The following is a 13,657-nucleotide window of genomic DNA, read 5'->3' on the forward strand; positions in this document are numbered from 1 at the left end:
ATCTTAAAAAAAAAAAAAAAGAATGGCTGAGGATGTTCTAAAGTCACAGGTCACTGTGGCACAATCACTTGTTAGCATTCACTTCATTCTTATCCTAAATACATGAATCAGAAAATGATTATTCATTCAGAAATGGTGTGAATTCTAGTAAAAGATGGACTTTCTGCATTTTCCTGGGATAAGAGATAAATAAAGGCCTGTTTTTGCTGAGCTATTAACTTACCTAGCTAGCAACTCTATTCCCCAGAACACAAATTAGGAAAATACACAGCAAGCATCCAAATTGTGAAAACATGTCAGTCAAAGATGATGCACTTTACACAAAGCCCCTCACACCCATGTAACTTATACACAGTTCTAAGGAGTTTCTTAGCACATAACAGATTAAAGCCACAAACACCGACATTTTGAGAGTGCGAAAGGGTGGAACTAAACTTGATTTTTGTGGTTTCACTGTACTGTACTGCATTGTATGGGAAGTACACCTCTTCATTTGATGGGTATCTCATTGCTCACGAAACCCTACCGGTATCCTTAATAAATTATTGATTATATAGCACCTTCTTCCTTTCTTAAAAAATATATTCCAGTATGCTGTGCTTATTATTCCATACCAAGATCTTGTTTTTGTGAGTTAATGTTATTTTGGACAGAAGCAGCTTCATTCAGCCTGCACGCTGCTGCTACAGCCCGTCCTCTGGCCCTCTTCACTGGCTCCCCTTCTCACCCCATCCCACCAGTACATGTCTTCTCAGCTCTTCAGTTCTTACAATCCCTTGACCTTCCATCCCCCACCCCACCTACTCCAAAACAAAGAGGCTGAACTTGAAAGTCCTCTGCAGCAGGCAGATTCTGTTGGAAAACGAGGTAATAAGACAGTGCCCTGGAAAGCTCCACTCTGGAGAACTAAGCACTGCAAGAAACACAACGGAAGTAGCAGCTCTGCAGCTGCCCCTGGGCTGGAGGACGGACATGAAAGAGCAGTGATACCAGTAGCCGCTTGTGCTTTTATTGTAGAAAATTTGAAGTTTGAAACATATCAAATAGCCACGCTGATTTTTAAAAACTGTGCAAAAAATGCCAGAACAATCTATTACTGGGGTGAATGCACAGAACATTTATAGGTCATACTCAACCTTAACTCAAGTAGAGCTGCTAGTTGTTCCTACACAGAAGTCTTGGATTCTATGTAGATTCTTGTTGGATTCTTTAAATCTCAGCTATTGTTTATCATTGTCTGAGTTTTTTCAACTTTCCTTTTATTTTCCCTACTATATTTAGTACTGATTAAAGCAAGGGGCAACAGAAAAAGTGATACTCCACGTAATATACCTGAAAACTCAACAAGCAGCTTCTGAGCAAAATTTAAATGTATGTATATGGAGACGCAGGGTATTAAAAAAAAGTTACGTATTGCTAGAGAATGGTGGCAGGGAGAATAGAAAAGTGGGCACAGGTCAAATTATGAAGGGCCAAACTTGTAAAGGGCTATGATAAAAGACCTAATCTTCATCCCACTGGTGCTGAGACCATTAAAGGGTTTCTAGCAGGAACCCTTTATATGTTAGAAAGAGGTCTATGAAGAATGGATTGGAGGGGAAAAGACCTATCAGAAGACACCTGAAATAAGTGGGACAAGATACAAAGGAAGAGGAGTATCAGTAGAACCTTTACTGCAAGTGGGAGAAAAGTATCCCGAACTAGCTTAAGCCAAAAAGAATTAATTTATAAACGCACAAAATTATGTAAGGAAATGAGATTGCCTACAGAGTGCACTGCCTAAAAAAAACAAAGCATATATTATGAAGGGAAGGTAGATACCTTTATCCCATGGTTTCTTCCAAAGTGAACTTTCTGGAACCTTACAACAAATCTTCCAACACTTTGTTTCAAATAGCGGTATGTTAGGATAATTGCATGGCCCACACTTGTTCATTTATTCAGAAACTATTTAATGAAGGTTTAATATTAGCCAAGTTCTGTGGTAGTTGATGGATACGCATATTGGTGGGAAAAGGAAAAAACTACAACAAAAAAACCTGACATCCACCACTGTTTCCATAGACCTTACGATGGAGAGAAGAGAAAAATTTTTTAAAAGTCTGTGAAAACTTCTGTAATGTCTCTACACCTCTGTTTCCTCACTCATATAAAATCCTGTTGTGAAGATTCAATAAACAATCTTTAAAAGTCACTAAGTCTCCAAAACTAAACTAAGAACATTATTCGGTGTGGGCATCTTTACCTGATTCTATCTCCTACAAAAGCTAAATATTTTAATTGTGGTATAAGGAAAGCTACATCTTACTGATGATGTATGCTGTGGTATAACAGATATATTTTGTTGTCATAACACCTCAGTGAAATATAACAAATGAAAACCTAAGTTTAAAAAGAAAACTTAGGGGTGCCTGGGTGGCCCAGTCAGTTAAGCGTCTGCCTTCAGCTGAGGTCATGATCCCAGGGTCCTGGGACTGAGCCCCATGTGGGGTTCCCTGTTCAGTGGGGAGTCTGCTTCTCCCTCCCTCTCCCCGTACTTCTTCTGCTCTCTCTCCACCTCTGTCAAATAAATTTTTAAAATTTTTAAAAAAAGAAAAAGAAAACTGAAAATTCAAATTAAAAAAAAAAAAAAAGAAAGAAAAAAACCCCCATAACATTAAGTCTGGTAACTCTGGTGATCCATTAGTCAAAATGACTTCCCCTAGGCTACCAGTAAAGCCCTGCGCCACAAGTAGAATTCTGAACTGTCCAGAAAGTTATCATATGTAAAAACTATCAGTTGACAATACAGATTTTATAGGAAAGGAAACAGAGAAAATTCACAATTTTAACAGGCATTGATCATTTAGGATAAGGGCTAAAAGCCATGATAGGACTGTATTAAAAGAATACAATAATTAAATCTTGAGTAAATATGAAGGTAAGTAATGTCCAGTATACTACTTTTAGAAAGAGGTGACATTATGTAATGTTTTAGAAGTATTTCAATGTAAAAGAATAAATACAACTATTTCTGTGCCCTAAAATCAATTTATACCAAGAGGAATCACACCGAGATTTCTCATTTTAAAAAATCTGCTTAAATTCAGTGCAGAGAATAGACTGGAGAAGGCCAGCAGGACATGGAAAGGTTACTACTGCATTCGTGTCGGTAAAGGAGAATACTGGCTTGGACTAGGGTGGCAGAGAGTAGAAACAGGGAAGTGGGCAAACCTGAAAGCCATCAAGTAGGCAGAAGAAAGAAGATTTGGTTCTCATTGGTTAGAGGGGCAAGAGTGGAAGGATTAAGGTGACTGCCATGTATCTGGTTTGCATAATTGGTGGGTCATGCTTGTATTCAAATAAATCAGGGACAACCATGAGAATGGCCAGTTTGGGGGGAAAAATGAAAACAGTTCTTGTACATATTGAGTTTGAGTACTTACAAAATAAGCCTCGATGGCAGTTTAATATAAATGTCTGGGGCTAAGAAGAGACATCTTTGATGTACATACAGATTTGGAGTCATTATATCATTTAGTTAGGAAGTAAACTAGAAAAAAAATGTAATGTCATGGATGTCAGGTGACTGAAAAAGGTAGGCATGTCAAAATGCTGAATGCTGCTAAGGAGTCAAATGAGATCATGACAAAAATTTTTTGGATTTAGTACAGAAAATTTGTTGAAGGTCACTGGTTGTTCTGGCTGTGGTGGGAGTACAAGACACACTACAACGAATTAAGAGTGAACAGGAGGTCAGGAAATAGAACACTGGATGTAACTGAGTAATCTGGTCATAAGGGTGAGGAGAGAGGACAGTATCTGGAGGGGGTGTCAGAAGGCTGGGAGAGATGGAAGCATGTTTTTAAAAACTGATGAGAAGGAAGCAACAGAACAGGTTATAAAGATCCTGGAAAGAAGTGATAGTTCATAATTTAAGATAAGAAAAAGGGGAATGAGATCCAGAGCATAAACTGAGGGACTCATCATATAGAAAGAGCAACATATTATCAATTGTACTTAAGGGAAAGAGAGCAGGCAAGTGAAGTGTAGTGTATGCTCCCAATCTGATATTCCTAGTTTCTTTCTGAAGTTGGAGTGGAGTGGGGCAGGGGTGGAAGACACAGTGATTTGATTATAAAACTGGGAATTGACTAATGGTATTGAAGGCCCAGCAAAAGTTGGTAGCCATAAAATTCAGAGTGGTATCATTCTTCCCTGTTGTGTACACTGAAACAGAAAATTTCAGGGAACACATAAGATGTCATGATATGTTCATTATGTGGTAAGACACTTTGATAATTTCAGAAAACAGTTCAACAACAATCTGCTTAAAACAAATTATTATAGGACTCTTGTATTATATCAGGCTTGACTGAGACTAATCATTTCTTCCCCCTACTTGAAAAGGTACACACTTTCTACTTTTAATCATCAAGCTGCGGTTTGGATACTATCACATCTAAGGCTTTATATTCCGTCAACCCTCTTTCATGCTACCACACTATGAAATAATTTGAGAAGTGACTTTTTGTAAATACATAAAAATGCAGTTATTTGTGTGTACAAATGTGCAATCCTCATTAATCTGATTAGGTGAACCTAATTTGGTTAGTCTTACACTAATTCTATGAGGAAAGGTCTTGCTAAACACATTAGGACATTTTGTTTGCTTGTTCAATAGGCTAAACTTCAAGACTTTTGCAAATAAGTTATTATATTTGAGTGCAATAAAGTCTCAATTATTCATTGAAAATTAATTTTATAGAATCTGCTTAGAAACACTTGATTGACACCTGGAGTTACTAGATATACCTAAAATGCTAATATTACCTGTAAATTTTTCTTTAAATTCTATTGACTTAGCATAATTTCCCTGTGTTATCAAGCATTTACTGTAGGTTTATACCCAAGTGATCCTGAAAGATTACTAACAAATGCCTTTACAAGACAACATAAATACAAATAACACTTAATTTACACATAAGAAAAAAATTCCACTTTCCATAAATAAAAAAACACAAGCACTTTGATTTTTATAATAGTGGAATATAATCCTAGGCAATAGATATAATAGTGATCCCTAGAAAATTCAAAGGCTGGAAAAATGGAGGTCAGTACTTGTAAACAAAAAAAGAGCATCTTTTAAAAATTCACTAAATTCTTATTTTCATTCCTAAATTTGAAATTAGAAGAGATTTTTGTAAGGGCCCAACACAAAGGCTACATATAGCAAACTAAAGGATAAAAGAGCTGCAACTAGTCAAATCCCCCTTGATGTCTTCACCTATTCACTTTATCCTTAGACAACTCTCCTACATTCATGCAAAGTGAATATATGGAATAAATGAATAACTTATGAATAAACACCATTACTTATGTTTACATGGACTTTTCAATCAATTTCAAAGCTCTAAAGGAAATCAGTGTATCTTTTCTAATATAAAATTTTCTTAACAAAAGACATTTAGGTAATACCTACAAAAATATTCTCCAGGACTTTTTTCAATATAATTACCAATAGGTTAAAATTTACAGTCATTAACATAGATTGGACCTACTTCCTGTCAGACTCTCAAGTCTTTTCCTACCCAGTAACAGTATGAAACATATTTCCTGTATTCCAATCCTGAACTACAAATGCTTAGGAATTCGAAATAATATTAAGTAAAAAAGATGCTCCTCCATGGTAAAGTCATGAATCTCAAATCTTATTTAGGCCACTTTAGGGTACTCAAAGCATCAAATATGAAAACAACGTCCACTGTCCATTAACACTGCAGGAGTATCTAACACTTGTATGATTCTACTGCATAAAATTTACAAACACCAAATGACAAGCTAAAGTACTGTTACAGTGGTTTATAGAATACTAAAGATCTTTTTTATCATTATAAAGCAACGTTAAATTTTCATGAAAAGCATAGCATTACTACGTTTCAGGAAGTATATGATTTACAATGTATTACAACAGCTTAGCCTCACCTATGTAGTAAAGGCCTGTAATGACTAAGCCAGGTAGGCCCTGGCTTATCAGACTTTAATTAATTTTATACCATACCCACTTTTTTTCCTTTGTTATATATAGACTAAACTGCTTTTCAGTTTATCAATACATTAAAATTTTAAAAATTACTATTCAAGACAAATTAGAATGATTCAGCAACTAAATCTTAAATCCAAGACAAGAAAAGCAGCTGATTTTTTTTTTCTAAAGCAACCAAAATCTCACTCAAGAAATCTACCTCTATGGCCAGAAAAAAAGAGGAATCAGTTCCTGTCAAGTAATTCCATAAAGTATATGCTATGAAATTGACCATCTGGAAAATAATTTAAATTAACAGACAACTCAGTGCCTAAATGTTGTAATTTTGCTTTTATTTTTCAGTAGATGAAAAGCATTCTTTTTCACTTAATTTTAATAGGTTCGTAATTTAAGTAACACATTTTAAGAAGATACTATCCCTTACAAAGGTCCTTACATTTTTAAATTTCTTTACTTATTACCTGCAAACAATAGGTAACAGAGCTTGCCTCTGCTCTTCATTCCTTTTTACTAACATTTACTAACAGCTTGAATAAAATGCTGTGATTTTTATGAAATTAACAGCTGTAATAAGAACACTATTTACTATTTACGATTTTATAGCCATCTTTTCCAACCTTACTACAAAGCTCTTTTTACTCTCTTTGTTTAAAATTTCAGGATTTGCTTTTTGGGGGGTGGGGAGTAAAGAAAATGCATTCTAAAAAGGACACCGATTAAAAGTATTAGCAAAAATAAACTAATCTTTTTTCAACATTTGGCAATATCAGATCCTAACTAATGCTAATTCTTAAAAAAAAAAAAAAGCAAAACCAGACTGCAACAGTTCACACCCTGAAAATGTGGCCTATTTACCCTGAAAACATATAATCTATAAATAAATACAGATAAAATACAAAAATCACATTTAATATTTAGACTTTAAATCCTGAATTTTGCCAAACTGTCTCATTATCATTTCCACTTCAAAATCTATCTTATGTTTCAGAAAAATAGCCTTCATCCTCTGATATTCTAAAAATAGACTCCTACTGTCTCTTTTACAAGAAACAATTACGCTTGGTTATGAGCCCTACCATTATTAGCCACATCATCAACACCTAAAATTCTTATTTAACCCCGTTTTTGGCAATCAAAATGGTAACTAAATACGTTTTAGAAAAAAAATCTTACCTATATGCTGCATTTTCTTTCAAATGCAAAATGGTTAGATTCCCCTTCTACTTAATCAGTACAGTGTCTGAACATTTTTCAGTCTGACTTGCAAATATTTGCTTTCCCTCTTAGGGCACAGCATCCGCAGGGTTATACAGCACTACTTACATTCTCTTCCACATAAAAATCAGACATTACATGAAAGGAAAAGAAAGACAGCCCATTTCAAAGCATCTGGCAAACCTCCATTGGCAACCTGCCAAGCCTCTGCTAAACCTTCCTGTCTTTCCGAGCATGCTCACTTAAAACCAACAGCACGTTACTATGGCAACTCTGTAGGCAGCCTGTAAGTATGAACCGCCATTCTGATTTCAGAGTGCAAAAAACCAAATACTGCAGGGGAAGTAAAAGGAAAGAAATATCACATGCCCTTCATCACATACAAGTATACTCATTTTATTTCATAAATTCATATTTGTATATGTAAAATAGAAACAAGCATTCCACGTTTTCCAAGGAAATATTTTTCATGCTCAAATAGATCTTCTTTTTGGTAAACTCATTCTCTTTGTCTGCCCCTAGGTCTCTTTACCTCATATCAACCAAAAATATACTACCAGTTTATCCCACTTGACAAAACATTGCTGAATAAGTAGACAACAACATTCGTATAAGCTATTATGTGGTAGTCCATGAGTAATTTCCTACATTTATAGATATATATCCTAAATGACATAATATTACCAAAAAAACCCATTAGCACTTATAAAAACAATCTCTTTTCTACGATTTATCAAACTGCCAAATGAAATATTCTTTTAGTTTGGATAGGTTTTTTAATTCCCACTATTCTTGAGACACTGAAATATCTGAAAGAGGTAAAGTTTCTAAATTCAGACAGATCAGATCTGGGTTCAAATCCCTAATCTCCACATTCAAACTGTGTAACCTTGGGAAAGTTACTTAACCTTTGTGACCCTCACTTTCCCCACCTTTAAAGTAGGATAATACTAGTTATTCCACATGGTAACAATTTAAATGAGTTAACACATGTAATATACCTAAAAGTTACATTTCTCTTCTCCATGGTTGTTTGGAAAGTTTGTACTTGATTATTTCACCTGAAAAGTTCTCTGTATGCTAGAAAAAATTAGTTCTGATTTACCCACTGTGTTAGAATCCAAAAAATCACCAAACTGATTTAACCTAGAAAAAGGCAGAAACAAATAATATAGCACATCTAAATGAGGGAAAGTATAGAAAGGCAGCAATTTTTACTTTAAAGTATTAAAATGTCTTTAAGTTACAAACATAAAATTTCACCTACCACCTCTTCTTCTTCCTTTTTGGCCTCCTTTTCCTTCTCTTCATCATTTTCTTCGGCTGGACCATCTTCATCATCACTACTGGATGATTCAAGGATTTCACTTATATCCATTTTCCAATTATCAGGAACAATTCTAGTTTTTAAGAAGATGCTTGCTTTCTGTAGCCCTAAGAATAAACAGTTGTTATGGAATTAGCAACATAGAATAATAGAATAAAATTCAGAGTCAGAAGATTTGGACTCTTATTTAGCTGTCCCTTATAAAATGATACAGCAGACTTCAATATATCTAAGTCATAATGTTATATTAATGTTTATTATTACTCTAAAAAATACTGTTAAATATATTAATGGCAAAACATGAAAAGTTAAATTTACTTAAAAATTACAAATAAAATATTTTATCTAGCCATTAAAAAAATAGCCATCAAATAAGAGTAGATATTAACCCTAAACAATCAAAATGGCACCAGAGAATATTCAGTCTTGGTTTAGTCACTATTTGCCATTTAGAGACACATGATGAAATGATGGATTCATTCGTATTTTACCTGGTTTAGCAGAGAGCTCAGATTCAGGTAGACTGAGAATATCTACTTCCTTGATATCCTTTCTTGCTATAGAATAACTAATTATAGAGAAGAATAAAGGGAAGGGAAACCATTATTAAATAAAAATTATCACTTAAATAATATTAACACAAAGAAAAATATAAACCTCAAAATCAAAATTATTTTGCCTATGTTTTAAAAAGACCATGTATGTCCTAATCCTTAATAAAGGGCAAGAGGTAATATAGGCAGAGCTAGTACCTTAATTTTTAAGATTCACACACTCAAAATACACTAATCTGAAAGCCTCACGTTTGTAACAGTTTAATCTATGCAATCTTTCCTACACACGGTATGGGGTAGTTTATATCAGCATGATATTTTCCTTATAGAAGACACAATGTCTATTTTGATCTTTATTATTTCTTAAATTTACTATTCAGTTTAGTAAAAAAAAAAATAAGGTAATATTAAAATATTTTTATCACTGTAAGATATACTAAACTTTCCACAGAGAATTCCATCTCTACACACACACACACACACACACACACATGCATATAATTTTTTTACATCCTTTTTTGAAAACAAAGCAAAGCTGAGATTAAAGTTTCTAAAAATGTGACTTAATCAGAAAAAAAAGTCAAAATAATTACTTTAGTAATATTCTAAGAAAATTCTATGAAAAGTAAATTTCATAGTTCATAATATGAAATAGTACACATAATAAAAATACCAAATGTTTACGATTGAAGAGAAAACCAATACCATGCTTTATAAAACTTTTTATTATTCTCACATACTGTTCAGTTTTTATATAAACTTCTTAGAAAAAATACATTACAAAAAGTAAAGCATATTATGTAATGACTTCTCAGTTCATGAAATGATAAGACTTTTAAAAATAAAGCCCGGACTGTGGAAGAGTATCACTGTTATTTCATTTTCTTTCTCCCAATGTAACACTATTAAGTGACTCACAATTTAGAATCGAGAAATGATCGAACTAAACACTGGTCTTTTTTCACCGTGATGTCATCATTACAGCTGGGAGATATTACCTGAAATATAAAAAAAGAACAGATTGGTTCCTAATTCCCTTGCTCAAAAAACATACAATTTTTTGTAAAGAATAATTCTGGAAAAAAAAAAAAAAAAGAATAATTCTGGATCCCCCTCACTTCTCAAATGGATTATATTTTGTAAGAAATAGTTTCAGGGTCAGTAATTTCCATTATTAATTCATTTATAATATAAATATAAATATATAATATAAAAAAGAAGGCTGCCTTGTAATTTTTATTTAGCACATCGATTTTCTAGGTGTTAAATTTATTTAGTCATTAGATTATACAATGAGTAGTTAATACAATATAAATTACAATGTGACCACCACTTCAAAAAATTAGGATATATTCTAAGCTACAAATTTACTGTCCAAAAAGTAAAACATATGATCCGTGATGAAAATTTGGCGTATTATAATTTTTTTAAAGATTTTATTTATTTATTTAGAGAGAGTGTGTGTGTGAATTGGGGCAGGGCCACAGGGAGAGAGGGAGACAGAATCTCAGGCAGACTCCACACTGAGCACAAAGCCCAACTCGAGGCTCGATCTCAGGACCCTGAGATCATGACCTGAGCCAAAACCAAGAGTCTGACTGAGCCACCCAGGCACTCCAACATATTAAAATTTTTTAAAAATACACTTCAATCAAGATCTATTTTGAAATCCGCTGTTTGTTCAGAATAAACACCTAGGTTCTAAAATAAACACCTAAGTTCCCTTTCTTACCAGACATTTCAAGTTTTAGTAATGAAAACAAATCAAAGAAAATATGAGTAAGAACTTTTTAATTTAACTTCTAAAAATAACAAATGTCTTAACATTAGTAAATAATCTCTATACATTCTTTATAGCACTTAATATTTAAAAAAAATTAAAGTCTACTAATAAACTGCTGAAATCTATCTGCTCATTATCATCCCTAACACCAGCCCCTCTGCTACAACCTAGCACCACCCCCAGTACTTTATGCCATGATGGAAATGTTCTGTAGCTGCACTGCTAAGCACTTGAAATGTGGCTAGTGCAACTGAGAGACTGAATTTTTAATTCTATTCAATTTTAATTAAGTTACACTTAAATGTAAACAGTCACTGAGGACTCTGGCTATCGTATTAAACAGTATATATCCAGATAATTAAAAATTCTTGGCAGTCATATCAGCTGTCTTAACATCAGATGGCAGTAATGTTTGTCTGTTTGTTAGGTGCTGGTCATTATTAGACTACTAATAGAGTTTTGTCTGTCCTCAAGGAGCTAACAGCATAATGGAGAGGTAAACACAAAAAGAACACCAGGGAGGGTAAGGATGGAGATATGAAAACACCTAGGAGGAAGACTTAACCGAACTGGGGGAAGGAAAAGGTATGGCAGCAAAGGCTTAAGGTTAAGTCTTAAAAGATGAGTAGGCACAGCCCAGGGCTTAATTACCTCACCTGTGAACCACTAAATTGGCCTCCAAATTGATTCCTGCCATTTCTAGTCTTTCCAACAATCTACTCACCATACTACTGCCTCATTAATATTCCAAAATATGCAGCTCAAATAATGTTACTCTTCGGCAAAATTCTACGCAGAATTATGGCCACCCTTCTGCCCTAGATCCAAATTATCTTCCCAGTCTTACTTCCTATGATTCCCTTGTGTCTAATATTTAGCCAAAATGGATTCCCAGAGCAAACAGTACCGTGAACAAACCCCTTGCTTCTCTGCTTTTACTTGTTTCCCTAAGAAAGTCCTCTAGAGAAGCTTTGTTTAACTAACTTTAAATCCATCAAGGCTCGGTTCAAAAGCAACAGCCTCATGAAGGCTTTCTGGATCTCCTTTATATAAATGTAATCTCAGAACAAGAAGTCCTAATGTTGAACATATACTATTGTATATATACTTACTTGAATTATTCTCTGCATTAAATTATAAAATTATCAAACGTGAGATTGGTGTCTTACTTATCTTTTACTTTATACATCACCTGGCAAACAATAAGTCTGTTAAGTAAATGAAGGAATTAAAAAATCTCTTGACACATTATGACCTAAATATTCTGAATCCAAACCCACTTACCTTCCTGTACAACTGAAAGGCTCAAAGGATGTTCAGACTTTTCTGATGTAAAGTAAATCTATTATATATAGCAATTAAATAATGTATTTACATGCACATAAAAACCTTGGCACAAAAAAAAATGGCCTTGGTTCTTTAAAGGATCTAATTTGGGACATGTTTTGTGCCAACATTGTTGTTGGAGATATGTGTGATATCAAAATCCAAAATTCAAAAAATAAAATTCAGAGAAGGGGCAGAGTTATGTTAGAGTGGTTAGGGGAGACTCTATAAAAAAGGTAGGACTTGAGCTAAACCTTAAGACATTTCAGAAGAGAGGAGTAGAAAAAGGAGAAAATGGAGACAGGTGTTACCAAGTATTATTGATTCCTCTCATGAAATAATGCTCTTGCGCATCCTTTCTTCTCATTCCTTTCCCAAGTAAGCAAAGATTAGATTTCCCTGCCAACCCATCAAGACTCGCCATTTCCAAAGCCTCAGTGTACCCTTCCTTTCCCCAATACTTCCTGTCCTACTCCAGTGTCTGTACCAAGTTTTAAAAATGATGATAGAGTGGGATGCCTGGGTGGCTCAGTCGGTTAAGCATCTGCGTCCAGCTCAGGTCATGATCCCAGGTTCCTGGGATGGAGTCCTGCATCGGGCTCCTTGCTCAGCTGGGAGCCTGCTTCTCCTTCTGCCTGCCACTCCCCCTGCTTGTGCTCTTTCTCTCTCTCCCTCTCTCTCTCTGGCAAATAAATAAATAAAATCTTAAAAAAAAAAACAAACTGATGATGATAGAGGGGCTCCTGGGTGGCTCAGTCTGTTAAGTGTCCAACTCTTAAGCCCAGGTCAGGTCTTGATCTTAGGATCGTGAGTTCAAGCCCTGCATTAGGCTACATGCTCATCATGGAGCCTACTTAAAAAAAAAAAAAAAAAAAAAAAAAAAAAAAAAAAAAAAAAGGACTATTTAGTCTTTAATTGCTATGTAATCTTCTTAGATGTATATAAGATTCTTGAGAGCAATGTGTTACAAGATTCATATCTCTCTCTTTTCTAAGGAATTTAGAGCTGAACTCACTGCATATCCTCAGTAAATACTCATTAATTTAAGGCAAGGGTAAAGTTTTAGAAGAGTGAAGTTAAGAAGAGGGAGCAGTTAAGAAAGAACCCAAGTACAGAGCTTACGCTGAAAATGGGAAACAAACTAAGAGCTGGATGGCCTCAGATATCCATCTAAAGAATGCAGAATTGATCCATTAGGCAGTCAGTGAAAGTTCTGTGGGGTTTTTTGGAGAATGGGACTATCATGATTAAATCAGTATTTTAAAACTATTTCTCTATAAAAATTGCTTCTAGAAAAATAGTCTGAATTTAGCAAAAAGCTCAGGAATCAAGTTAAGGGAACTTGGAGGTAAATACCACAAATTGAGTGTAAAATGGTAATAGGAATAAAAAGAGACCACTGGACATATTTTGAAAGAAGAGCTGAA

The 13,657-nt window shown here is 34.3% G+C and overlaps 1 protein-coding gene across 3 annotated transcripts in view; it reads right to left on the reverse strand.

The window, feature by feature from the left end:
- Positions 1-13,657, reverse strand: part of ARID4A (AT-rich interaction domain 4A) — a 63,003-nt gene that overhangs the window by 33,056 nt on the left and 16,290 nt on the right. For all 3 annotated transcript variants that reach the window (XM_045810348.2, XM_045810346.2, XM_045810347.2), the window contains exons 9-11: positions 10,040-10,119; positions 9,059-9,135; positions 8,508-8,674 (exon numbers count right to left, since the gene is read on the reverse strand). In XM_045810348.2, coding sequence (XP_045666304.2) covers positions 8,508-8,674; positions 9,059-9,135; positions 10,040-10,119 — 324 coding nt within the window. The remainder of the gene's footprint in view (positions 1-8,507; positions 8,675-9,058; positions 9,136-10,039; positions 10,120-13,657) is intronic.

This window comes from Ursus americanus, chromosome 26, assembly GCF_024610735.1.
Source record: "Ursus americanus isolate L20-20 chromosome 26, mUrsAme1.1.p, whole genome shotgun sequence".
NCBI lineage: Eukaryota > Metazoa > Chordata > Mammalia > Carnivora > Ursidae > Ursus > Ursus americanus.